General features: G+C 36.8%; 1 protein-coding gene and 1 long non-coding RNA gene across 3 annotated transcripts in view; one reads left to right on the top strand and one right to left on the bottom strand.

The window, feature by feature from the left end:
* Window positions 1-4,684: 4,684 nt before the first annotated feature.
* On the bottom strand, window positions 4,685-9,761 carry LOC128247556 (uncharacterized). Its single transcript, XR_008263871.1, has 2 exons — window positions 9,670-9,761; window positions 4,685-4,909 (listed from the first exon to the last, which is right to left on the bottom strand). It is a non-coding gene; the product is annotated as an uncharacterized LOC128247556 (long non-coding RNA).
* A 127-nt stretch (window positions 9,762-9,888) lies between these two features.
* LOC106875192 (son of sevenless homolog 2) overlaps window positions 9,889-26,556 on the top strand; it is a 113,703-nt gene continuing 97,035 nt past the window's right edge. Inside the window, exons 1-2 of one of the 2 annotated variants that reach the window (XM_014923231.2) lie at window positions 9,889-10,169; window positions 12,017-12,123. In XM_014923231.2, the coding sequence (XP_014778717.1) occupies window positions 10,094-10,169; window positions 12,017-12,123 (183 nt within the window). In that variant the 5' untranslated portion in view covers window positions 9,889-10,093. Of the gene's footprint in view, window positions 10,170-10,200; window positions 12,124-26,556 lie in introns of those variants that run through there. The other variant, XM_052966921.1, reaches the window with a different exon arrangement.

The following is a 26,556-nucleotide window of genomic DNA, read 5'->3' as shown; positions in this document are numbered from 1 at the left end:
ATCTAAAATCCTTGAATGCAGTGTCCCAACATGGCCACAGTTCAGCGTCTGAAGCTGTTGAAAGAAAGAATTACAAAAATGGTATGAAAAGCAAGTGAAAATACAATTTTTTTTCTTAAGCAATTATCCCTTAAAATCAGGTGGTTTCCCCACCACCACTACCACCCTCTATTTTGATTAATGAGCTTTGAGATCATGTGATGTCCTGACATGATATATAGTTCTACACACATTTACATGCATTCCCTTCCTCCTCACATAATTTAATACATAAGTATTGCTGTTTATTGCTGGTTACTATGTAAACAAAACTGTCATCTGACTGCAGCCATAAACATAGCTCACACCACAGCATGCAATTGACATACTAAAACTGGCGTTAACATTTTAATTGGATAATTTAGAAAAATGACACAGTTGTTTTTATTTAGCCAGAGGTTAGCTTTAATCAAGCAGATCTATATTCAAAAGCATTCCACCTGTGACCACCTCAAATATTCAAGCATGATGCCTGCAGGACTGCATTATTTATTGCATCTTCTAATCTAAGATGGTATTATGTGATTTGAGGAGAGATTTGGCTACTATCCCTAGCATGGTGTGGTTTGACTGTTACTTGTGAAGCTGCTCAATGGCTCCCTCATTGGCATAGATAATGTAGAGATAGTAACTTCCTGTTGAGCTCAATGCAAACCACTCCTCTTTAATTTCTAGTTACAGCTTGGTAAGAATTCATCATTTAGACATCATTACTAATTATAATTGATTAAAATTTCTTGGTTTATTACACTAAGTATTACCACACCATCTATGTTATGAATTATTAAGTTTTCTCACAGCAGGTGCCCCTGGGTAATTTTTTCCTGTCGTTTCTCTAAGTTGTTATGCAACTCAGTATTCATTCACAAAACCCTACACGTCAATCATCTACTCTTTTACTTGTTTCAGTCATGCTGGAGCACCACCCTTTTTTTAATTTTAGCTGAAGAAATCGCCCCCAGGATTTATTCTTTGTAAGCTTGATATTTATTCTATTGGTCTCTTTTGCCAAACCGCTAAGTTACGGGGACGAAAACACACCAACATCAGTTGTCAATCAATGGTGGCAGGGACACAAACACAGACAAAAAGACACACACACACACACATATATATATATGTGTGTGTGTGTGTATGTATGTGTGTGTGTGTGTGTGTGTGTGTGTGTGTGAGTGTGTGTATATTTGTACTCTGTACTATGGGCTTCTTTTCAGTTTCTGTCTACCAAATCCACTCACAAGGCTTTGGTTGGCCCGTGGCTATAGCAGAAGACACTTGCCCAAGGTGCCACACAGTGGGACAAGATCCAGAACCATGTGGTTGGGAAGCAAGCTTCTTACCACACAGCCACACCTGTGCCCATCTATCTAAGATCTCACAATTTGGGTTAGATTATGCTTTACTGATGAAGGCTAGTAATTTAGAAAAGTTTAGCTAATACTCACAAGGAAATCTAATCTGATACTTGTACTGCACTTTCTCTAATTGTTTTAGATGCCTAGGTATTCCCTCTAAGCAGGATGCTTATGTGTGCATACACATTTTACAACTAGAAAAGAAAATGAAAATGTGTGCACGCAAGGTTTTTAAGATGGAATCAGATGTTTTAATTGAAAACACTTGAGTATGGATGTTTGCAAAATCACCCTGTTGGCTCTCCTGCACATGAGCAAGCAGAACATTAAGAATGTGACAGCTTGAGGATAAGAGAGCTGCAACAAAACTAGTCTGATACTAATTTACAACCGAGGAGACTGGAACAACATAAAATATAGTGCCTTGCTCAAGAATGCAATATGTTGCCTGGTTCAGAAACTGAACCCACAATCTTATGGTTGTGAGCTTAACACATTAATCAGTAGGCATTGTCGCTTTGCTGAAGTCTAATAATACTAAAACATGACAGAGTTGTCACTATACTGCTAAAGATCAAACCCACTCACCACTAGATTCCATCTCAGTATCAAATTTAATGTACATTATTTGTACTGAGATAACACCTCCTATGGACATTTGGAAGCTTGGCTTAGTGGTTAGAGTGTTGGACCCACAATCTTAAGACTGTGGTTTTGATTCTTGGACTGGACAATGCATTATTCTTGAGCAAAACACTTCTTTCAGCTGGTAAAAATGGTCAGTCAACAGACCAGCGTCCTGCACAAGGAATATTATATGTATGTCAGAGAACGCAACCCTATGCTCCAAATGGAGTAATGTGGACATGCAACATTAAAAATACAGTAAAGATCAGAAGAAGAAATGAAAATCATCCCTGCAGCTGCCAATAAGGATGCCAGATTCCTTTTAACCCCTTTGGGTCCTTCCAATGATGTGTACTTGCAGTGAGCCAGGTGCTTGGACAAGAATTCTTCACTTCCAATATAGGAAATAGAAAATGAAACATTCACAGTTGTTGCAAATAGCTGCCTTGGTTGAATAAAAATCCAGTGTATTCACCGCTTCCTCTGTTGGTGTCGACAAATTCTTGTCCGAGCATATGGCTGACTGAGAGTACACATCATGGTAAAAAATTCGCAAAAGGTCAAAACACATCTGGGTGCTACTGGGGTGATTTTTGTTTCCCTCTTTTATTTCGTCAACATTTAATGTCCATTTTCCATACTGGAAATGTCCATTTCCCTCTGTTATTTCATCATCATTTAATGTCCATTTTCCATGCTGGTTAGATGGCTTAACAGGAACTGGCAAGGCCAGGGGCCACACCAGATTCCATAATCTGTTTTGACTCGGTTTCTACAGCTCGATGTCCTCCCTAATGCCAACCACTTTACAGAGTGGACTGGGTGCTTTTTACATGGCACCAGCACCAGTAATTTTTATGTAGCATTTACACCTGTGCTTTTTATATGGCACCTTGGTTTTTACATATTTGTTGTATTTTAATACAGCTTGTCCATAACAGATGATATTACAGAATGAACACTGCAACAACTGGCCTATCAACGATGTATATGCATTAAGTATGATACACAAATGACTATTCTAATTTAATACTGCCTCAATTGCATATAACAGATTTTTAATTAATTCTAATCAACGAAAATGTCAAAACTGTATCACTTGCATTTTTATCAATTTTAGAATTAGTAATTTAAATTATTGTTTTCGTCACTGAAAGTGTGATTTCATTTTTATTTAAATTTCTTGTTTTTTCTTGTTCTTTTGTTTGTTTTTTCTTTCTATATCAAGTAAGCTAACATCTATTCTACTTATAAGGTTTCAAGCCGATATTTATCCCTTGATAATTTTCGTTGTAATTTTTTTTTTACCTGTTACATTATTAACTGGTGTATTTGGTTATCTCCCTTTACATTCTATATTCGAGTCCAACCTAGGTTCACCTAAATTGACAAAGTATTGACATCACTATAACTTACACCTCAGAAGATAGCGCATACCAAAATCTATTGATGGAAACTAATAAACGAATCACCAGCATTCACTCTAAGCTTTATACTTGTGTGTGTGTGTGTGTGTGTACACATTTTACAAGAAATGGGGAAAAACGTGCACATAAGATGTTAGGATGGATTTTTTTTATTGAAGAAATTTGAACATGGATACACACATATTTTACAAATAAAGACAAAATTTGCCCACAATGCAAATTTCTGCACACACTCAATGCCAAAAAATTAGAAGGAATATTGTGCTTGTGAATTATGCAGTGCATTCCAGAAGTTTTCAGACTTTTTGAGAGTGACAGATTAGAAGGAACATTGCTCGTGAATTATGCAGTGCATTCCAGAAGTTTTCAGACTCTTTATGAGCGACAGTTATAACTGTCCTAGATTATTGCAATTTTAATATATCATTTCTATACATCTAATAAGCTGACCTGCCAAATTTTTATCATTCCAGATTGAAGGAGATGGCTGTAATGTCACTTTGAATGCAGAGCAGACTAATTTGGAGAATGCAATCAGGACATGAAGACAATTTGAAAGCTTGTACTAAACTGGGCAAAAACACCATAGAAGCTTATGAAACGCTTCAGACTGCTTATGGGTTAACTTTTTCGCAGGCACAAGAAGTTCAAGGGCAGCAGAAAATAGGTAGAAGATGGTGAGAGATGTGGGAGGGAGAGGGATGTCAGGACACTGGAACTGGTTGAGAGAATTTGTAATTTTCTGGATGAAGACTGTTGTGTGTCTATAAAAACAATAAGCACACAGTTTGGAGTTGGTGTGGCAACTGTACACAGAATTAGTCATAAAGATCTGAACATGTACTAAATGTGTGCAAAGTTTCTTTTTAGGGTGCTCAATGACAGGCATCCTGGTAACCAACTGCTTGACAGAGATGAGCATTAAAACTATCCTTCACCCTCCTTACAGTCCAGATATTGCTCCCTATGATTTTTTATTGTTTCCCAAGTTGAAGGAGAATCTCAGGAATAGTTGTTTTGAAGATGAAAGAGGCTGTGACAAGGGTCTTAGACACCTTCACTTTGGGGGGACTTCCATGAGGTCTTCACAAAATGGCTGCAGCACTACAGCAAGTACTTTGAAGTCAGAACATCCTACTTTGAATGAGATTAGAGTGTAGGTGATAGGGCGACCATCCTTGGGTAACCCTATCCCGTACAATCAATTTTCTTTAATAAAGAAACAAAAACGCTGAATGAATTGAATAACAGCATAACATATATTTATTACGGTTGCTCAGCCTTACATCTCGGGGTAACGGCTTTTCCAGGTCGCCCTTTATGGTTAGTGTGAAAACGGCGTCGGTATAGTTGCTGGATGGTTAAGTCATTCTTCACTGTCTCCGTGGTAGACTGTGTTGACTCAAGGTAGAGTTGACGGAGCGGCTCTTAGTGACGTGTGGTGTCCTCGAATGTGCAGCGCTAAGAGGTAGAGAAAAGGCGGGAATGCTTGGATATAGGATGACCACGTATGTGCATGAGGGACTTCCTGCATACCTTCCAGAAGACATGTTCCTGCACATGCGTGGACGAACTCTCCAAAATGGTGATTGGTATTAGGCGTCACTACAGGAGTTTTGTACTTCTTTGAAATTAATAAATGTCTCTCTTGAAAAAGTCTAAAAATTTGCAGAATGCATTTTGTATCTGGTCACTTATGCATCCATTCTGACTTCTTGTGTTTTATCATACAAACATGGTCTATGCATGCACCTTTGCCTATCACTGCCATCTTTCTTTATTTGACTCATTATTACATTCTGTCTCCTTTTTTACTATTTCCCAATGGATTGCAATGCATCTGATCACTGTATACAATAAGCTAATTATTTTCATTTATCTTTTATTGAGATTGTAACATCATAACAGTGACATCCATAATTGGATGCTCTTAAAGATCAGTACTTTGATAATTAACCTTTTGCAAGTTAATAGCTCACAGATGATCTATGCTTACTATTGGGAGGGGACTGTAAATTCCATAGAAACTTAAGTTGATTTGGTTTTATTAATTGTGAAACAGCTACAGGTGTTTTTTTGCTAGTAATGCCCCAGTTTAACATTTAGTCCTTCAGTACCATATACCAGAGTCCACTATTATTATTATAATTATTATTATTATTGAGTGAGAGAGCAGTGCATGCCATCAAAGTGACACTGGGGTAAAATATACGAAGCCCATTATACCCATCACGACTACCCATCTGATAAGGGTACACCAGGCAAATGCATCACAACCATATGTGCGCGACATGGTGATCTCATATCAAGATAAACAGTGCATGACCTTGCAGGTGGAGCCCAGTTAGAATTTTCTTCAGGTCGAGTAGTCCATCCTGCTCTAAAGGTCCCTGAATAAGGTTTGTTTCAGGATGTTGAGCAAAACACCCATGTTTACAAAGGTGAATTATTCAAACCCCAAAGAATTCTTCTAAACACATGGCAGTGATGCTCCCCCACTACTTCTGCTCATGATCAGAGATGCACATATCGTCAGCCACCAAGGGACATGCTCAACTGGTTACGGTCAAACAACTGACAAGCAAATCTGTGGTATTAAGCAGAATATTTGCTGTAGCCCATCTTTTTATACCAAGACTAAACAATGTACATGATAACACTTCCAATCAATTAAGATCAGAAGCCATGAGAGCCACTGCCTGGTACTGCATCATTATTATTATCACTATTATTTTTATTGTTGTTGTTGTTATTATAAGGCAGCAAGCTGGCAGAATTGTTAGCACACCAGGCAAAATGCTTTGCAGTATTCAACTGTCTTTATGTTCTGAGTTCAAATGCTGCTGAGATCAACTTTGCCTTTCATCCTATTGGGGTTGATAAAATAAGTACCAGTTGAGCACTGAGGTCAATGTAATCAATTTACCACTCCCCCAAAGTGCTGGCCCTGTGCCAACATTCAAAATTATTATGATTATTGTTGTTGTTGCTATTGTTATTATTGGGTGAGACTAGCCAGGAATTGTATAAAAAATTTTTAATATTTTGCTTATTGTAGAGAATAAGCAATTTATTGCACATAAATGTTAACAAAATCTTATATGGACCCCCACTGAGAACTACTAATTTAGATAATAGTGGTAGGATGGAAATGTAATGTCATCTGAGTAAATTTTCAAAAGAGGCAGTGATTATTAAAATCTCTTTTACCACCTAACTCTAATAAGAATGCAATATAAAAAGCTGCCCAGTTATAATGGGCTAGTTCTCTGCTCTGTTTGCATGGTATTAAGTGGATAAGAGACAAATTGCACATGGATAGGACACTAGTCTATGAGAGGTTGATAATTTGATATCTAATTTCTGTTAGTGGAACAGAGGTTTATAGAATTAAGTGTACCAGAAAGTCAAAAGTAGAATTAAACACAACGAATGAGTTTCTTGTCCAATATCTCCCAACTGTTCTGTTTCTCAACCATTTTGTTTCTACTCTATCATTCTCATCATGCTTTCAGCCTAAAACCAATTTCCTTGGTATCCTGAAATTTCTCCCCGAATCATGAAATATCCACCCCTGCTCCAGGGAAAATTTCCATCATTGTAAGAATCGCAAGTGTAGATTGTATTAATTATAGAAAATTATTTTTTCTTTCAAGCAATAAAAAGTAAATAAATAAAATGACTCTTTAGTGTGAGTCGTTAAGATACCAATATTTGTTTCTTTGATATTTTTGTTAATTCTTTTTGTTTCTTTAGAATCTTTTCAACAAATTGTAAATATATATTTTCTTTGCCATACATACTTAATACTCTGAAAATTATTTCCTTCTCTCTGCAGATATTAATTTTAAGACATGAAAATTGAAACCAAAAATATATAATTATATATTTTTAAGTAAATCTTCCCATTTCAAATCAGTTATAAGCTGGAGCGTTGAGAGATTTGCTTACTATGAACTGGTAAAATTTCCCCTCCACTCCATTTCTTTCTTTTCTTTAGCTTCACTTATTCCAGTAAATATCTCAAAATAAATTTATTGCTTAATAATTTGGAAACGACGGCAGACATCTATTTCTGTTTTTATTATTGCATAAATAATTTTGCTATTGCATAGCTTTTACACAGAAATGATTGATGAAGCAAATAAACGCCATCTGCAAAATATTCAATGCAGAAATAAAAGAATGCATCACTGCAAGCTAAATACACATAAATGTGCATGGTTTAGCAAAACATATTTTATGTATGCGATATGCTTCAATAGGTCACAAAGAAAATGCAATTGTATTTACGGGCGTGCCCACATTACACATACAGAGGTAATCTTACAGGATAGAGCCGTTTTCAAATGTCTTCAGAATTATCTCCCTTCTCTAATGGTGTCCCTCGACATAAACATTTCATTTCGTTTACAATTTTACCATAATTTAATCATATCACCCATTGCAACAATTTCAAACGATAACTCCAAGAGGAAAATTATTTTTACACCTGAAGCAAAGAAATAAACCAGATATTTATTTTTGTTTTGTTTTTATTTCTACTTTTTAAAATGCATTTTCATTATGTCACTTTTGTTTATGCTTATTGTAATTCGTAATTAGCAGAAGATAATTTGTAATTTTCACCCACAAATACAGGAGCATGTACGAGATCGCTGACCTGCTACAAATAGCAATCGCATCTCTCTGAAATCACACACTATAATCAAAAACGAACACATCGGACAACACAGTCGGAATGGTCACGGCCGGAATGTTTCAGATATAAGTTTACTCAATCAGAATTTGTTGTTAAAACAACGATTTTAAAATGTCCTTATTTAAGATAATCTCTCTTTTTCAGCCCCTATATTCTTACTCATAGGACCTGAGCCAGTAACTTCATCGGTATGCAGAGGTTTAATTTTCAATTCCAATACTATAAACATTCATTAAATCAACAAGCTACGAACGACTCTTCGAGAAGTCAGTCGACAAACGAATTCAGTCTTTCACACTTCTGTACTGTGTGATTTAGTTGTTTACATCCAGGTCAGTTCCGATCGAGCAGATCTTTGGTCAAAGGCATTCCAGCCGTGACCATTCCATCGCTTTTATTTCTTGGTCTACACAATATCTAATATATCCTTCCTCTTCTATAATGGTAGAATGAGATTTGAAAGAATTTGACTGTTATTTGTAGCAGGTTGAATGACCGTATAGACTTCTTAATTGTCTATTTTAAACCCCAGGTTAACCTTAACAGAGCAGATCGATGATCAAAAACATTCCATTTACGACCAGCACGACAGCTTTTTATCATGTAGGTTTACAATATCTAATGTGTCCCGACTTTATATAAGACTGTCATGAGTGACAAGAAGGAGATTTGGTAGCTATTTTTGACAGGTCAATCGACCGCGAAGACGCTCTTGATTGTTTAGTTCCGATCGAGCAGATTCATGATCAAACGTACTCCAGCCATGACCATTATGTATCTTTTTTTATATCTAGGATTACATTATTCAGTGTGTCCTTCCTTTTTTTTTTAAGACAGCAGAAAGATTCAACTGCTATTTCTAGCAGATTAAACGACCGCGTAGAGGTTCTTCAGTTGTGAACATAGATGGCGGTTTGTCTGTGTAAATATGTGTGACTTCGCCCACCCCGTTAATGGACCTGCTTTTTATTATTATTATTATTATTATTTTCCCCCTCTCTACTACTTGGCAAGTGGCCAAGAAGAACGACTAAACTTTTATACAAGAACCATGCGGCAACTACGCATGCGTCCAATGTTCCGAGACGTTTCTTCTCGTGTAGTGTTAGGAAGACGACGGTGGCAGTAGACGAGAAGGGTTAGCACCTCTATGACTATCGCCGCTAATAATAGATAAAGAGGGGCACAAGTGAGCGACGAGAAAGGAACTAACACTGATAGAATGACACAAAGGGTTCACGCGCGCGCGCGCACACATACATAATATAATACACACCTCCACTCCACACGCACGTTGTACGAAGTGAGAATCGTTGGTGCTCAAAGAAGTATACGAATCTTTTTTTTTTCTTCCCTTCTTCTCCCCTGCTGTAAACATCCTGGCCATTTATTTTGTTCAGTCTAAAGAAGAGAGAGTAAATAAACACCACCACCACAATGGAGACAAAGTAAAAATAATAAAAAGAAAAAAAATAAGAAGAAAGTAACAAAACAGACAATTCTAAATAAGGAACCTAACCGTTAATTGCCATTGGATAAGTATACAAGTAACAAAACTGACGAGGAATACTTGGGACTAAGCGAGGCGTAAAACAGTATTTTCTCTCCATCGACGTTGGCGACGGCGAAGAGGCCTCGCACTGTACTTGCCCTCACTACTCCCCCTCTCCTTCTTTATCTCTCTCTTATTAACTCTACTCCTACTCTACCTCCCTCCCTCGATATTTTCTTCTACTGTTACTATCACCACTGCACCCACCATTTATTCCCCGCCTCGCCCTTCCACACTAATCTGTTACCATTTACTTTATGTATTGCAATGAGACAATAAGGGCACACACTTCCAATCTAGTCTTTTTCTTCTTCTTTTCCCTTGACGGGGGAAACAAAACGTCAACAAACTAGTTTTTCTTTTTAATGCCTGATCTATTTTCAAAACCTACATGCATGCATGTATCATCAGTCCTCAAAGACCTCAACACAACAGAAGAGTTGTCTGCTGTACAATACACATTGAAAGTATGTATATGCATGTACAGATTATAAATGCACATAACTTGGTTCTATGTATGTCTTTACTTGTGTTTCTCAGAATCATATTGCTGTCCTCTTTCCAGTCGTTTACTCCACCTCTCTACTAGTTTCTTTCACATTATTTATTTTATTGTGACTGTTAAAAACATCAGTCTCCTATGTTGTAGCAATCTACTAGTTTGTTTAGTTGTTAGTCTCATTATTACAAAATAACATAAACGAAAAAAAAGAAATATATATATGCAAGTAATATTTGTTATATCGGCATAACTTAACATTATAAATGCTATCTAGACTAGATATGTGTGTAAATATATGCATGCAAACTATGTATTTATGTCATTAGTAAAGTATACTTTTCTCTGATGATATTAATTAGTAAAGGGTTTAAAGTAAAACTCTAGTTAAATGACATTGAACTAATATTTACGGAATTAGAAAAGCATAATAATAATAAATAGTTGTAAGCATCTATATTATTTGTTTGCATCGATCTATTTATGTGTTGTGTTATTGGAGATGATGATGGCTCTAGTAGTGTACATGACACCTCAATTAGAAGAAAAACAAATTCAATCGGAATCAAAATCTCCACTGGAATCCTGCAAACAACTGTCATCATATCGTCAACAACAGCAACGTGAAGAACAACAATTAAAAGTGAAAATTCTAGGTCTTTCAGGGGATGATAAAAAGAAAGTCAATTGTATTTGTTGCTGGACAGACGGAGGAAGATCACAAGTTCGTGTGTCGTGAAGCTGTTGAGACGAAGCGACACAGTAGGAACGTGTGAGGTGAGATTAGAAAAATACATAACAAAAACAAAACAAAACAAAAAAAAGACAAACGGTGATAACGAGAAAAGCAAGAAAACTACAATAAAAAAAGATTAAATTAAAGCAACAAAAGGGGAGGGGGGTACAAAAAGGAGGTGAAGTATTAGTATAGGTTGTAGAGGGGGTAGCAGTAGTAATAGAAGTAGGAAGAGGTGAGACGAAGAAGCATGCACCAGTCGTTAAGGTCCGTTTAGAATACCTCCAGTGTTTACTGCTACCACCACTATTTTGTTACTACTCTGGTGGTAACGTCTACTCTAACCGCACCCCTATTTTTTGCTACTACGTCGTAAGGAGTTGTAGTAGTGGTTGTGGGATAGGGAAAAAAAAACTATTGTAAAAGACCACCACCACCACCACCATCATCATCACTACGTCTTGCAATATTACTATTACTAACACCACTACTACTGCGACTACCACCGTTGTTACACCTACTACCACCACTACTACTTGCATTGGCACTACTACCACCACGTCTGGTCTGGTCCGTGTCATAGTAATAATATCCAGCAATACTACTGCTGCATTACACCATCATTGCATCTGTGAAGCCAGCAGGAGCAGTAGTAGTAGTAGTTGTAGTAGTAGCAGTAGTAGTGATAGCACCACTACTACTACTGCTGCTGCAGCCGTCAACTAAAGGCGATAGTAGCCTTTGGGGGGAAAACAAAAAAACAAAAAAAAAAATATTCAGTAACTGGACGGACGGACGACAACAACACCAGCGAGCAACAGCAAAAACGAAGGAAAAAGAGAGACAAAAATAAGGATATTTTAGTTTTGGAGTTGGAGGAGGGAGAAAAAAGAAAGGAAAATTAATAACAATCATAATAATAGTAGTAGTAATAGTAATCATCATCATCATCATAATAAGCATTGAACTACCAGTCATCTCTCTCCCCCCACTCCCCTCACCTTTCAAAACGTGATATTTGTTTTTTTTTCTTCTCTGCTCTCTCGTCCACCCCTCCACCAAATAATCGCAACAAACAGTGATGTTTTCCACGTCCAGTGCAGCTAACGAGAGATTGACCTATGATTACACCTGCGAAGCCAACGTATCCAAGTGGCAAAACCTGTTCACTGCTTCCCTGCAAAAGGTGAGTTACAACAATCACATGAATTATATTTTTGTTTGTTTGTATGTGTGTATATATCTATATCTATATATCTATATGGGTTTTCTGCCCACCCATCCTCCCATTCTCGTTATCATACCTCTCATTTCTTTTTCCCTCCACTCACATACACACACACACCAAGTCTATTTTTATTTCATTTTTAAAATATACATTACACACTACACTGACATACACACACTCACGCATGTGTATGCTATGGTAGATTTAAGATTTACAATCAGATATACGTTTATATATACACACACATATATATAATGTGTGTATGTATGTCTGTAAATGCTTCGTACGATTGTATATGTTGCACTCATGTATGTCTTGTGTTGTCTACGAGATTGTAATATTGGCCATGTTGTGATCACTTATGATGGCTACTTTGTATATGTTGTACAGTTTTCTACACATTTCCTACCAAAACTGCATTCCTCGTGTGTCCTGATACATTCACGCAAATATACAAGATAACATTTGTCTATTTCCCATTGAATTTCGGTGCTTTTCGTTAATTCGATTAATTCCCCCTTTTAGGTGTCAATTGAAAAGGAAGTCTACAAAATAACCATTTTTAAAAACAAAATTGTAAATTAACTATTAGTCAAAACTTTTCCCCACTCTCTCCAATGTGAGGTGGTGTGTGTTTTTCTTCTCCTCTATGTACATAACTTTAATTTTGTTGATAGTTTCTATTATTTCATTCGCCAGAGGGCAACAAAATAAGTACCAGTCATATAAAATGATACATCTACTGACTACCTCTCTGCACTATGGCCTTCTGTCTTGTCAAAAGAAGTTCTATTATTTTCTGTCTTTGTTAGAAATCATCATTGTTGTTATTTACTTATTTATTTATTTATAACAAGTGTCTGTCCTAAACCCGAGATAATAATTCATGTCTTCCATGATAACTTCTCACGTTTGTGTATATAGTTCGGTTCAACTGTTGAATCATGACTTTCCGAGGTTTGCTTCAGTTTAATAACATAAATATGCCACAATATCATATCTTCTTGATCCGATCATTAACCTCATAATATACCTCGCCGCCAACAATGGTCACTATCATCACCAACTTACCAGTGACATTTTATCATCATCATCATCGTCATCCTCATTACTATTATTAAATGACATTCATTAGTAAACACTGCCGGCTGCAGTCTCGATCCATCTATTTTTGGAAAGGTGCAAACGACAGTGACTCTACATGGCCATTAAAAAATAATAAATAAGTAAACGAATTATTTTGCTCATGTTAGACAGAAACCATAAGTTTCTAGCGATACTGTCTTGTTAATAAAAAAAAGTAATAAAAAATTAGAAAAAAAGCATTGATAGTGGAGGGTATGTGAATCGGGTAGAGTTTACCCTATCTACAGCATCAGATTTTGTAACAGGGTCTACAATCCAGATAACCTTTTTAGAAAACCTCGAAATGTCAGGATAAGTTTTTATTTTTTTATTTTTTACTTACTCATTTCGAGAAATAGAACGTGAGTTGCTGACTTAGACCACGCTGATTAATAGAATTGTCTCAACAGATAGACTGAGGTCTTTTAACTTATTACTTACAAGTCCGGACAAAAACAAAAACAGTCAGTCCTACATAGCGCTTAATAAACTAATCAGTTTTGACAATGTAATTAAATTCTTTGTTTTTTTTTTAATCTGTTTCTGTACATGCATCGGCCATTTGTTTGCTGGGAATCATAATATCGAAAATTGAAATATTAATACATAACTGTTTTATTTCATTTGGCAACAACTTTTAATTGTTTTGTTACAAAGCCGTTTACTTTTCAAACAAGATTGTATTATTATTATTATTATTATTATCATACCCGCACTCTTCTCAAAATGTATTGCCTTGTGCCTGTATTATTATTATTATTATTATAGGCCAGTGGATATCACCGAACTGGATGCTTGATTATATCCCAAATTTGCTGTTTTCGCTCCAAATCTTGTCGGTTAATTTTGTTTTTCGCCCTTTTGAAGTGAAAATTATATACCAGTAAAATATTACCGACTCTGTTTACGTCATTCTCAGAACTATAACCTTATCCTTAGATAAAAATAATTATTACTATAAACAAAATGCACGTGGTGCTATAATAATTTCTTCTTCAAGTCCCGACCTGCTACCTTTGTTGGCCAATAGGTGAGTCCATTGGACAGGTGTCACTAGCTTTGAGACGCACGTTTTGTGTATAAAACGTGTTATATTAAGTCCAACTTCGTATTTAGATATATGTTTGCTGTAAGATATCTGTATTGATTCTGAAAATTACTTTTATTATTATTATGTCGAATTTCTCTGAAGAATGCTTCGTAACAACTTGATTATGGCAAGGGTCATTAACAATTTAATTAGTAACACGATACTTTGATAATCTATTTCCTGGATTTCTGTAATTTAACTTCGGCTCTTGTCACTGGACTCCACCCAGTGTCTCTTGTCCAGTCGCTTCTAATGAGTAACCAGTTTTCAATATTTGTGTATTGTTAACGTAAATGAAGTAATTGCTGCAGTATAGATTTTCCTTATGATTGTATCTTGTAATGTCATCAGGTTTGGGCTGACTAAGTTTCTATGATGTCAGCAGGCAGGCTTGGCTTGCTGGCTGGGCGTTAGTAATAGTTAAGAAGGGACGTGACTCCATCCATTAAAAATGTTTATCGCCCTTGTTTATTAACCCTTTGCAGTTTAAAAACAAATGGAGGAAATTGGTCTCAAAGACATAAAATAGTTTCTACGGTTATCCTTTGAATTTTACGGATGAGGTTTCGATTTCGCCCTTAGAACGTTTGGAATATGTTGAATTGAAATTATAATCGAAAATTCTACGTTCAGTAATCGCAAAATGTCATAAGAGAAGGCCAAATGATATAATAGTAAACTTGATTGCTTATATGGGTCATTGAGTATTAAGATATGTCAGTTACGCTTATTAGTTTGTCAAATGGCTTAGTCTCAAACATGCAATGGCTTTGATTTGGTTGTTTACGTTCTGATATCTTCTGACCTATCAAATTAGTTTGACCTCTTGTTTTGTTTTTTTTTCAACATCTGCCAATCCACATTTTGTTGCAAAAATATAATTTCTTAACGGAAACTTAGAACATTAAATGGGACCATTTCCCCATATTTTATTAGTAAACATTGTCGGCTGCAATCTCGAGGTATCTAATTTTGGAAAGGCAACTACATGGCCATAATAAATAAGATGAAAGCCATAAATTTCTGACGACACTGTTCCGTTAAGAAAAGAAAAAAATAATGTAAAAAAAAAGATTAGAAAAGGCATTGATAGTTGAAAGTGTTCTTTTTAAATCGTCCTGATCCGTGGTTTTCTTTCATTATTTACACGGTTTAAAATGGGACATAAATTGCAGATAAATTCTGTCTTTTCATTTTTTTTTAAACATCTAGTACTTCGTATGGTTGAATAACTTTTATAGGCCCTGAATGTTGCGGTTTGTATCAGATTTGAACTACATTGAATAGATATCCATTGATTTGATATATTAGCTTTGTGGAAGATTTGGTTAGCTTCTTTTTTAACTGTGATTTCGCTGGATTAGTGAACTTTAGTGTATTACTAGTAGAGATGACAAAACTCAATCCTGGCAGAATTTCATTTAGGTGTAGGGGTGGACAGAACAAAATATTTTGTACCTATGACAAACTATATAAAAGAAACAAAATGTTCCTTTAGAGAAGGAAGTTATAAATACCAGAACCAAACTGAGAAATAAAGTGAAACAATCACAAATCCATGAGATAGTCTAATGCAGAATTAAGTTTAACCTTTCTCAGTATTAATTATTAGATATTAATCAGCATTGTGTTATATATTCATAAATTTTGCAAACACCGACCCCCCCCCCCACATTAATAGCACCAATTATTTTTAAGTATTAAATATTAAACACTACTTGCTTAATATGAACATGAGATAGAATCATAAGCTTTATCTAGCTTCGAGCCTGCTGGTTCAAGGCTGAAATCTTCTTGGCGTTCATTTAATCTTTGTTTCTGGAACCAGTGAAATAATTGTCCCCCTCCCCAATCATCATTGTCTTTATGTTCTCTTTTCTGTGCTGGAATGGGTTTGAGAGATTTCTTGAGGTCAGATTCTATAGCTGAATGCTCTTCCTGATGCCAACTTGTTTCCAAGTGAAACATTTTATTCCTCTGCTAGTCTTGCATGTCAAACCACTGAGCTATGCATAGAAATGTCAATGCTGTTCAAGCAGTCTCAATACAAAGACATCATCATCATCACCATGTAACATCTGTTTTCCTTGATGACATGTGTTGGACTGTTTGACTGGAGCTGGTGAGCTAGAAGACTGTGCCAAGTTCTACTGTCTGCTTTGGCATGGTTTCTACGGCTGGATGCCCTTTGTAATGCCAACCTCTTTACAGAGTGTACGGGGTGCTTTTTTACATGACACCAGCACCAGCAATGTCACCAAGTAACTTGCAAGACAAGACCTTTCAGCTGATTCCTCAATGTTGAGATAAAACACTCATGCACTCACTTGTGTGTGTGTGTATTATATATAAAATAAGTGATGCCATGGCTATGTGGTTAAGAATTTTACTTTGAGACCACATGTTTTAGTGTTTATTCCCTCCGCATGGACACTGTTGGCTAGTGTCTTCAAGTATAGCTGTGGGTTACTCAATGCCTTGTGAGTGAAGCTTGATAGATGGAAACTCTAAAAAGCCTGTTGTGTGTGTGTGAATGTGTTTGTGTGTGTCTTTTCCTCTTGGCTTGTCTGTCCAAATTGTAAACAAAACTCATTGTCGTACATAGTGTCATTTGCTGACAACTCTCTACAAAAGCATGTATGGCCTTTGAACTTTTTTGTGAATTAAAGGACAAGGGGGAAATATCTTATTCGGATTGCTGATGGGAAGAGCATCTAGCTGTAGAAAAATCTAACTCAACAAGTTTTGTCTGCCCCGTGCGAGCATGGAAACTCATTGTTGCCATCATTTTACACTTGTATGCTGGTGAGGTTTGTTTACAATTAGCACACATTGTCAAGACAAGAGACACCCCCTCCACCTCACATATATATGCAACATGAAGCTACTTTTAGTTTGTCTTCCAAATTCACTCACAAGGCTTTGATCAATAGAAGACAATTGCCCAAAGTACCATGTGGTGGGACTGAGTCCAATACCATGTGGTTGCAAAGTGAATTTCCCAACGACACATCTCTGAATGGTAAAACATGGTGATGATGATATGTGTATGTGTATATATTTGTACATATATCTCAATATTTATATATAGAACCTATGCCAATATGGAAGTGGACATTAAATAATGATGGCGATTTATATGTGTGTATAATATATATATATATATATAAACAGGCTTCTTTACAATTTATGTCAGGCATTGGTCGGCCTGTAACTATAGTAAAAGACATTTGTTCAAAGTGTCACATAGTGGGACTGAACCTGAAACCATGTAGTTGTGAGGTAGAATTCTTAACCACATAGCCATGTCCTAACACACACACATATATATATGCTGCCTGACTGGCACCCATGCCGGTGGCATGTAAAAGCACCATTTGAGCGTGGTCAATGCCAGTGCTGCCTGACTGGTCCTGGTGGCACGTAAAAAGCACCCACTACACTCTCGGAGTGGTTGGCATTAGGAAGAGCACCCAGGTGTAGAAATTTTGCCAAATCAGATTGGAGCCTGGTGTAGCCTCCCAGCTTGCCAGTCCTCAGTCAAACCGTCCAACCTATGCCAGCATGGAAAGCAGACGTTAAACGACAACAATGATGATATATATATCATCATCATCGTTTAACGTCCGCTTTCCATGCTAGCATGGGTTGGACGATTTGACAGAGGACTAGTGAAACCGGATGGCAACACCAGGCTCCAATCTAATTTGGCAGAATTTCTACAGCTGGATGCCCTTCCTAACGCCAACCACTCAGAGAGTGTAGTGGGTGCTTTTACGTGTCACCCGCACGAAAACGGCCACGCTCGGAATGGTGTCTTTTATGTGCCACCCGCACAAGCCAGTCCAGGGGCACTGGCAACGATCTCGCTCAAAAATCCTACGGGAGCCAGTCAGGCGGTACTGGCAACGACCACGCTCAAAATGGTGCATCTCATGTGCCACCCGCACAAGAGCCAGTCCAGGGGCACTGGCAACGATCTATCCTTGGTTATTCTTTACTGCTTGCACCTTCAGCTGATGCTTTTTCAATCAGTAGTTACTTCTGCATACACATCACATATCCATATTATGCCAGTCGTCTTCCTGCTCATTTTGGTTAATGCCTTCCAAACTCAACCACTCCCTCAGTTCACTTCTTCTGTTCTGCTTTTCATGCAAGTTAGCATTACACATTCAACAAACCATACCTGACTCATTTCTTTCCACCTTCTGCGCATCTTTTATATTCTAATGTCTATCTCTCTCTACTAAGCAGCATCGGCATAATGCTTCTTTTTGCATCTAAGGAGAAATACTTTGTTATTGTTGTTTAGCTCCAAATCATCCTTGATTGGGCATACCTTTGCTCAAAAGCATTCCAGTTGTGACCATCCTGCTTTTTTAGGGATATCTCTGACTATATTATCTTATGTGTCTCTCCCTTTTTTCTAAAACAGGAGAGTATAATATGAAGGAGACTTGGTTGCTATATCTAGTAAGTCAAGCAACTGCTTGGACTCTCCAACATTCGCTTGAGAGACAGTTCTTCACACCTTTTTAAAGTTTATACATTTCACTGTAATCACCCTACAAGCCACCCAAACAGTTTAAGGATTTTATTTTACAGATGCTATTGCTAATTACATCTGTGTATTTTTTTTTTTTTAATCTAGAGAGTTAAATGACTAAATATTACTTTCCTCATTTGTGCAGGATATTATAAAATCTACCATCTACCTCATCATTATCATTTAACATCCATTTTCCATGCTGGCATGGGTTGGATGGTTCGACAGGAGCTGGCAAGGCCAAGAGCCACATCAGGTTCCATAACCTGCTTTGACTTGGTTTCTACAGCTATATACCCTTCCTAACACTGACCACTTTCCAGAGTGCAGTGGATGCTATTTTGCATCGCAGCAACACCAGTACACTCTCTGGCATTGAAAAATCTATTTTCATCATGATGAATTAGCTACATCAGTTTGCCATATCACTTATTCATTTCCTTTCTCAATTCCAAACTCAACATTACAGTATGTTCCCTCATAAAATTATCCGATTACTACCTAATCGAAGCACAACTTACTCAAGGTCAATTCACCACACACTATCTATGTTTTGATCTCTATGGTCAGGTTATTTGTCAGAGCTTTACTAATTCTACACTGACTACATATTTGTAACTAAAATCCATTTGATTAAGCTAAGCCATGAACAAAAACTGTCCATGTAGGTATGTTCTTCCTTATCTCACATACACCAAAAGCCCAACAACTTCCAATACCAGCAGTTCTCCTACAACAAGACACATAGAATAGAAGCAAGCTTCTTAACCACACAAGTGTGATTGTATGGTTAAGAAGATTACTTTCCATCCATGTGGTCTTGGCTCATCCTAGCAAGATGACTTGTCATGGCAGTGTTACTGTCATCACCCTCAATGAGCCTCTATTTTGGTTTCTGTCCTTATCAAACTCTAACTTTCCTCTCTTATGGGTATCTCTCTTCAACTTATGAAAACATGAGAACATGTCATATCCCCAAAGAATAATCCTCTACCAACCACAAGTGTATTACACTCACTTTTAATATCAAAGAGGCAATCTTGAAAAACTATTTTTCTTATATTTTTTGGTTTCCTTCTCCATGTAGTGGTGGTCAAATGGTCAACATTGAATCATTTCTATCCAACATCTACTTTCTCATATCATGCACCAGTACCTCTCTTATTTTTGAGCTCTTAAAATGTGATAATATGACTTGATGTCAGCTCAGGAGTAGCTATTAACTATATCTGTTCTCTTGGATATGAAATTTGTCAGCTCACTTCATTTGAGTGTGTGTGTTTTGATACATCTCTCACTCTCCCTTATCCTCATTTAGAGTGTAAAATGGTTCAATTATGTTTCCTAAATACCTCTGAGGCTGTATTAATTGCCTCTTCTCAACCATTTCTTACCAGGTATACTCCTTTGGATTATCTACTCACAACCTAGATATTTTTCACCAACCTTGCATTACATCTATGAACTGAGCTTCTGGAAATATCCTCCACTATGGTCATATTAAATGTAGTCTTATTCAATAGCATGCACTTTTGTGAAGGTGCATGACTGTGGTAACAGCATCTGGCTTGCAATCATGAGGTAGTGAGTTTGATTCCTGAACTGGGCTTTTTTTTCACATTGCTTCTGTTCACTCAGCTGTAGAAATGAGTTGCAACATCACTGGTACCAAACTGTATTGGCCTCTGCCTTTCCCTTGGATAACATCGGTGACATGGAGAGGAGAGGCTGGTATACATGGGCGACTGCTGGTCTTCCATAAACAACCTTGCCCAGACTTGTACCTAGAAGGGTAACTTTCTTGGTGCAATTTCATGGTCATATGTGACCGAAAGTGGTGTCTTACCCTATACAGTAGCCTCACAGCACAGAAATTATATGAATCAAACATGACTACAGTACTGTCTCTCCATTTCCTGCTTGTGAATGACAAAGCTGAAACTTGAAATGCTAACTAAGCATCGTGATTTCAAATAGTGATCGCTCATCTTGAATATAGTTAAGACCAGAGCCATCTTAGCAGCAATATAGCCCCCTAAGTAAATCAATGCATTGGGTCCTATGGTATTTATTATTTATTGACAACTAGCCAAAGCATACATATATCAGAATTGGGCTCCTAGACCCTTGAGGCCCCTCTCCGAACAACTGCCCAGTGTGCTCATGACTTGAGATATCACTACTTAGGACTACATACCAAAGGTGGTGGTAGTATGGCGTCCTGCACTGTAACAGCTTGTCACTGAATCCACCATTTGTTGGTGATTCCTTATCCCTGGTGGATGACACCATTGCACCACTCAAGTGACACCCCTCCAACCCGTGGGTCTGTTTGGGTAGTCATTGCTGGTGAGGGTTTTATGAGGTTGGAGTGCCCAAAGGGCATGCAGTGGGACTGAACCTGAAACCATGTGGCTGGGAAGCGAATTTCTTACCACACAGCCATTACTATACTTATTCATGTACAACACCCTCTTTTTCTCCCCAATTTTTAAACTCAAAAATTAGGGATGCACATTAAACATGAGAAGTAAATGTCTGCTTGTCCCATTTACACAGCAGTATTTGGGATGACATAACTGGAGATGTTATCCAAGCTGATCAAAGTGTTACAAAGAGTGTAAATCACAATTATAATGTCACATTTTTTTGCTATGATAGTGATGATATATGTCATGTTCGTTATTGTCTTTAGCATGCCCATATTGGAAATTGTATTGGTCAAGGTTGTTTCCTATTTTACTAACACATTAAAAAGATTCAGATGTAATGTGTAAAATTGAAATGATGATATGCACTTACATTGTTTATATGCTACTGTGTATCTTAGTTTGTCTATATACACTATTATAAGAGCATAGACTTATTAAAATTGATTTTGTTTCAATATCCACTATAAAAGGAAATAACACCATTGTGTTCCAGCCATAACCAGTCAATATATTGTTTAATATATATGCAATATCATCATCATCATCATCATCATCATTTAATGTCCGTTTTCCATGCTAGCATGGGTTGGACGATTTGACTGGGGACTGGCGAACCGGATGGCTACACCAGACTCCAATCTGATCTGGCAGTTTCTACAGCTGGATGCCCTTCCTAACACCAACCACTCTGAGAGTGTAGTGGGTGCTTTTTACGTGCCACCGGCAGTACTGGCAATGGCCACGCTCAAATGATGTTTTCTACGTGCCACCTGCACAGGAGTCAGTCCAATGTTTTGTTCACATGCCACCGGCACAAGTGCCACTAAGGCGAAGCTGGAAACGATTGCACTCAAATGGTGCTTTTTATGTGCCACCGGCATGGGAGCGAAACCGCTGCTCTGGCAGTGGTCCCGCTTGGATGGTGCTGTTAGCGCTCCACTGGCACAGGTGCCAACACACACACTCACACACATATATATGTATAAATGCTATAATGACTGGATGGTCATGTATAGGATGCTTTTGTGTTACTTCTCACAGCAAGTTATTGAATCACAGATGAAAGTTTTAGCAAATATATGTTCTTGTCATAACATATATATGCAAGCTATATATATATATATATATATGTAGCAGCAAATAAACAGATACTAAGTGTATTTCATTGTTTCACTTGTATCTATTTCAATTTTGCATTTATTTCTGAACCATTTCAACATATTAGTAAAATGGGAAACAACCTCAATGTGTGACAAAATACAGCAACATTTTACTCGCAATTCTTAGTATGAAATAGTCAGAAAGTAAAATTGGCATTAGTAGCAATGAAACGTTGTGTTTTGTTTTCATCTAAACTGAAATTCATACTACAAATTAGATACAATTTTCTGTGTCAACCCAATCTATGTCCTACAAAATGACATATGTAGCATTCGAAGGAATGGTTTTAAAAATGTCTTTTATGTTTTCTGAAAATTTAAAATGCTGTGTTTCAAGTTATTATGATTCTGAAGAATTTTTTTTTTATTAAAAACAAATTCTACCAGATCCTGAATGCTTAATTTTGTAACAAAAATCCAGTTCATAATAAAAAAAAAAGTGTTTAAGTTTTAAAAAATCCACACTTATACAATACTTTGTTTTCTTATGTCAACATAACCATGTGGGCATTACTATACTAACTGAATGTTAAAATTAAGTATAAACTTATTTTTGCTCATTGTTATTATCAAAATCAAAATAATTTTCTTTGACTTTGGGTGTACTTTTACAGCCTTCACAAGTAAATTTCAAAGGTCACTTTCAAATTTGCCTTTTGTTTTGTTTAGGATGTGTGAACTTTTTCAATGCTATTTTGTATAGCAATTATAATAAATCTAAGCTCCTTTTTCAATATATTGTAATTTTAAAGGAAAGTCAGTGCATATTATACATTAGAGTTATTTTTCCAGGATTTTATTGCCCATAATTCGTAATGCACATTATATACCTGAGTGTGTAGAATTGGAGGCAGCTGTCAGATTTGCAAAATCATGAATTTGTGCCTGGAAAGTCTTGCTTCAGTTTTGTTAACAGAGCAATGTCTTCTGTGACTGTAGTGATCTATATATGAGAGACAGTTTTTAAGTACGGTGACGACACAGGAAGGCACTGTCTGCTACTTTTGTTTTGGTGCTGTTTTTCCTTTGATTTTTTGCTTTTCTTCATCAACAAACCTCAGCTTCTCCACTCATCCTTTTAAACCCTTGTTTAGTTTCAGACTCCATCAAGAACAACTGCCTTTCAGTGTTCATGTGAAGAGATTTCATATCTTTCTTGCAGACATCCTTGAAACAAAGATGGTGTGTCCTGTTCTTCTCATACAGCAAATTTTTTGGATCCTCTCATTTACCATGCAGTGTACAAGGGCCAACTAGCAGAGGTATCATTGTTGCAGTAGATCGAGGGGACTGGGTATGTGCATACAAGCCAGAACCTCGTTGCTGTCTGTCCATTTAATACCCAGGATGTGTTTCAGACTTTGTGGAAGACATTCAGATTGTATGAAGAAAATGCTCTTGTATGGAGTAAGAGCCTTTAAGTCTCACTAGTGTTCAACACTGTGCTGAGGATGCTGGCTCTATTGACTGCAACCATTAGTTTACTGTTCTCCCAGATTCTCATTGTCGGCTTAGTCAGCATTCAGGCTACTTTTCCAAAATGTTTGTTGATCTCAGACCCTTGAGAGAGAGTGAGAGTTTGTCCATACTATGGTGAAACCATAGTATGTGAACTTGTGGATTACCTCCAGCTTGCAGTTGTTAATGGTAATGGTAGAGAAGTGTTCAACATCTTGACCCAGCTTTTTGTCTTCAGATTGAAGGTCAAGCTAAAGGCTAGACAGTCTCTTGTGAGAATGTTCATGATGCTTTGCAGTTGCTGCATCATCTACAAACTGTATGCCACTGGTGAGTACTTCACATACTCTGGGTTTTGCTTTCAGTCAGGACAAACTGAGCAGTTTCCTGTTTGATTTTCTATGAAAGTAAACACCATCAGTTGATGTTCAGAAAATATGCTTTAGCATGACAACAAAGAAAATGTCAAAGAAGGTGGGAGCAAGTACACAGCCCTGTTTCACTACACTGTGAATACTGAAGGATTTCAAGGAAGAGCCATCAAACTGAATGATGCCCTTCATGTCTGTGTGGAATGACTGAACACCCATTCTTGGCATTCTGTCTTCGCAAAGATTTTGTACAGGCTCTACTCACAAGTTTGAATGCCTTTGTGAGTTCAATGAGAGGCGCAAAGTGGTGGTACAACAGGATGATCTTTACGTATGAATAAATATGGAATTAAAAATGTTGTCACAAATGATTGCTTCAAACTACTGTGTGAAAAGAAACTTTAGCATAAACATATGTATATTCATATATCTGTATTTATAAAATGCAGATGTGAATTTGAGGGACAGGTGTAATAGAAATAAAATAAAGACGGCATTAGGAAGGGCATCCAGCTGTAGAAACCATGCCAAATCCGACTGGAGTCTGGCGCAGCCCCTCAATTTACCAGCCCTGGTCAAACCATCCAATCCATGCCAGCGTGGACAATAGACATGATGATGAATTTCATTCAATCTTAAAGCCAATTTAAGTGTCAAAATTTTATCAAAAAAATTAGCACTCACACAACAAAGAAGAAAAATGTAATTGATTTACATTAGTTGAAACTAATCAGTTTTCTATGTAATCAAGTTGATTTAAGAAAAAGTATGGACCCAGGGTGGTCAAACAAGATGCCTTGTGGTATCTGTTTCACTCATTTGTATTCTGACAGAAATACTTGCTATGATACTGGTCCCTGACTGTATCAGCCCATGTTTGTGATCTTTCCCTTGGAAAACATTGTTGATATAAAAAAGGAAGACATATGCTTTGGTAACTGCCAGTCTTCATCATCATTTAATGTCCATGTTTCAAGCAGGCATAGATTGGACATTAGGCCAAGATTGTATTATGCTCCAGTGTCTGTTTAGCATAGTTTCTACGGCTGGATATCTTTCCTAGTGCCAACCACTTTACAGTGTGTATTGGGTGCTTTTGTCTTTATTCCACGTGCACTAGCGAGGTTGCCATGCAATATGTAAGAAGATTATGAACCCCGAGTGTGTGTGCGAGAGGGAACTTTATGCTTGGAAAATAAGGAGGAGTGAGGGAGAAAGCATGGGAGAAAAGGACTGAAGCAGAACAAGTTTCTTGTTGCAAAGTAGCTACATGACTACCCATATTTTAGAAGGGAGGTTGAAGGGGAGGGGGACCTCAAAAGTGATATGAGTGGTGATGAGACCTGTGCATAAAGTGCAGATGACTGATCAACACAGACTGACAGGCTCTTCATACATATCAGTCTCATCAGTAGTAGTAGTAGTAGTAGTAGTATTTAATTAAAAGAGAATTAAACTAGAGCTTATTAGATTTATCTTTAGAAAAAGTGAATGGAAATAGATAGAAAATTACTTGAATATCACACTGGTATCAACACACTGATAATTATATAATCATCCATCACCATCATTTTTACATCCACTTTTATATAGTAGCATGAGTTAGATGAAACCTACTGATGCAATTTTCTTTGGCTGGATGCCTTTCTTGTTAGCAACCCTTGTTTTTGAAGTAAGGTCTGTGTCATTCCACTGATTGTCACACATCAAAATCAAAGAGCTACAGGGCATATTATTTTTGAGAGATATGAACTAACATCGCTGGTACTCAGATGGTATTAACCCTGTATGTACTGTATTTATTTGTGTTTTTTTCAATTAATTTTAAATATAACAAAGAATATAGTAAAATATATATGTATATATGAATATATATGTGTATATATATATATATATGTGTATATATATGTATATATGTATATATATATGTATACATATATGTATATGTATGTATATATATGTACCGGAGTAAGCACATGAAATGTGCAACAAGGTGGAAAAAAGAGTACTCAAATACCAGAGGTAGAGTAATATGCTTTATTTAAAAGCAGCAGAAATATAACAAAAAAACCCTTACTCAGAGTTTCACGTTCCCGTTCATCGGACAGTTTTGTTAGAAATGTATATGTATGTATATATGTATGTATATATGTATATATATATATGTATATGTATGTATATATATGTATGTATATATATATGTATG

The sequence above is a fragment of the Octopus bimaculoides genome, chromosome 4 (assembly GCF_001194135.2).
Source record: "Octopus bimaculoides isolate UCB-OBI-ISO-001 chromosome 4, ASM119413v2, whole genome shotgun sequence".
NCBI lineage: Eukaryota > Metazoa > Mollusca > Cephalopoda > Octopoda > Octopodidae > Octopus > Octopus bimaculoides.
This window is presented reverse-complemented; position numbering and strand designations above follow the sequence as displayed.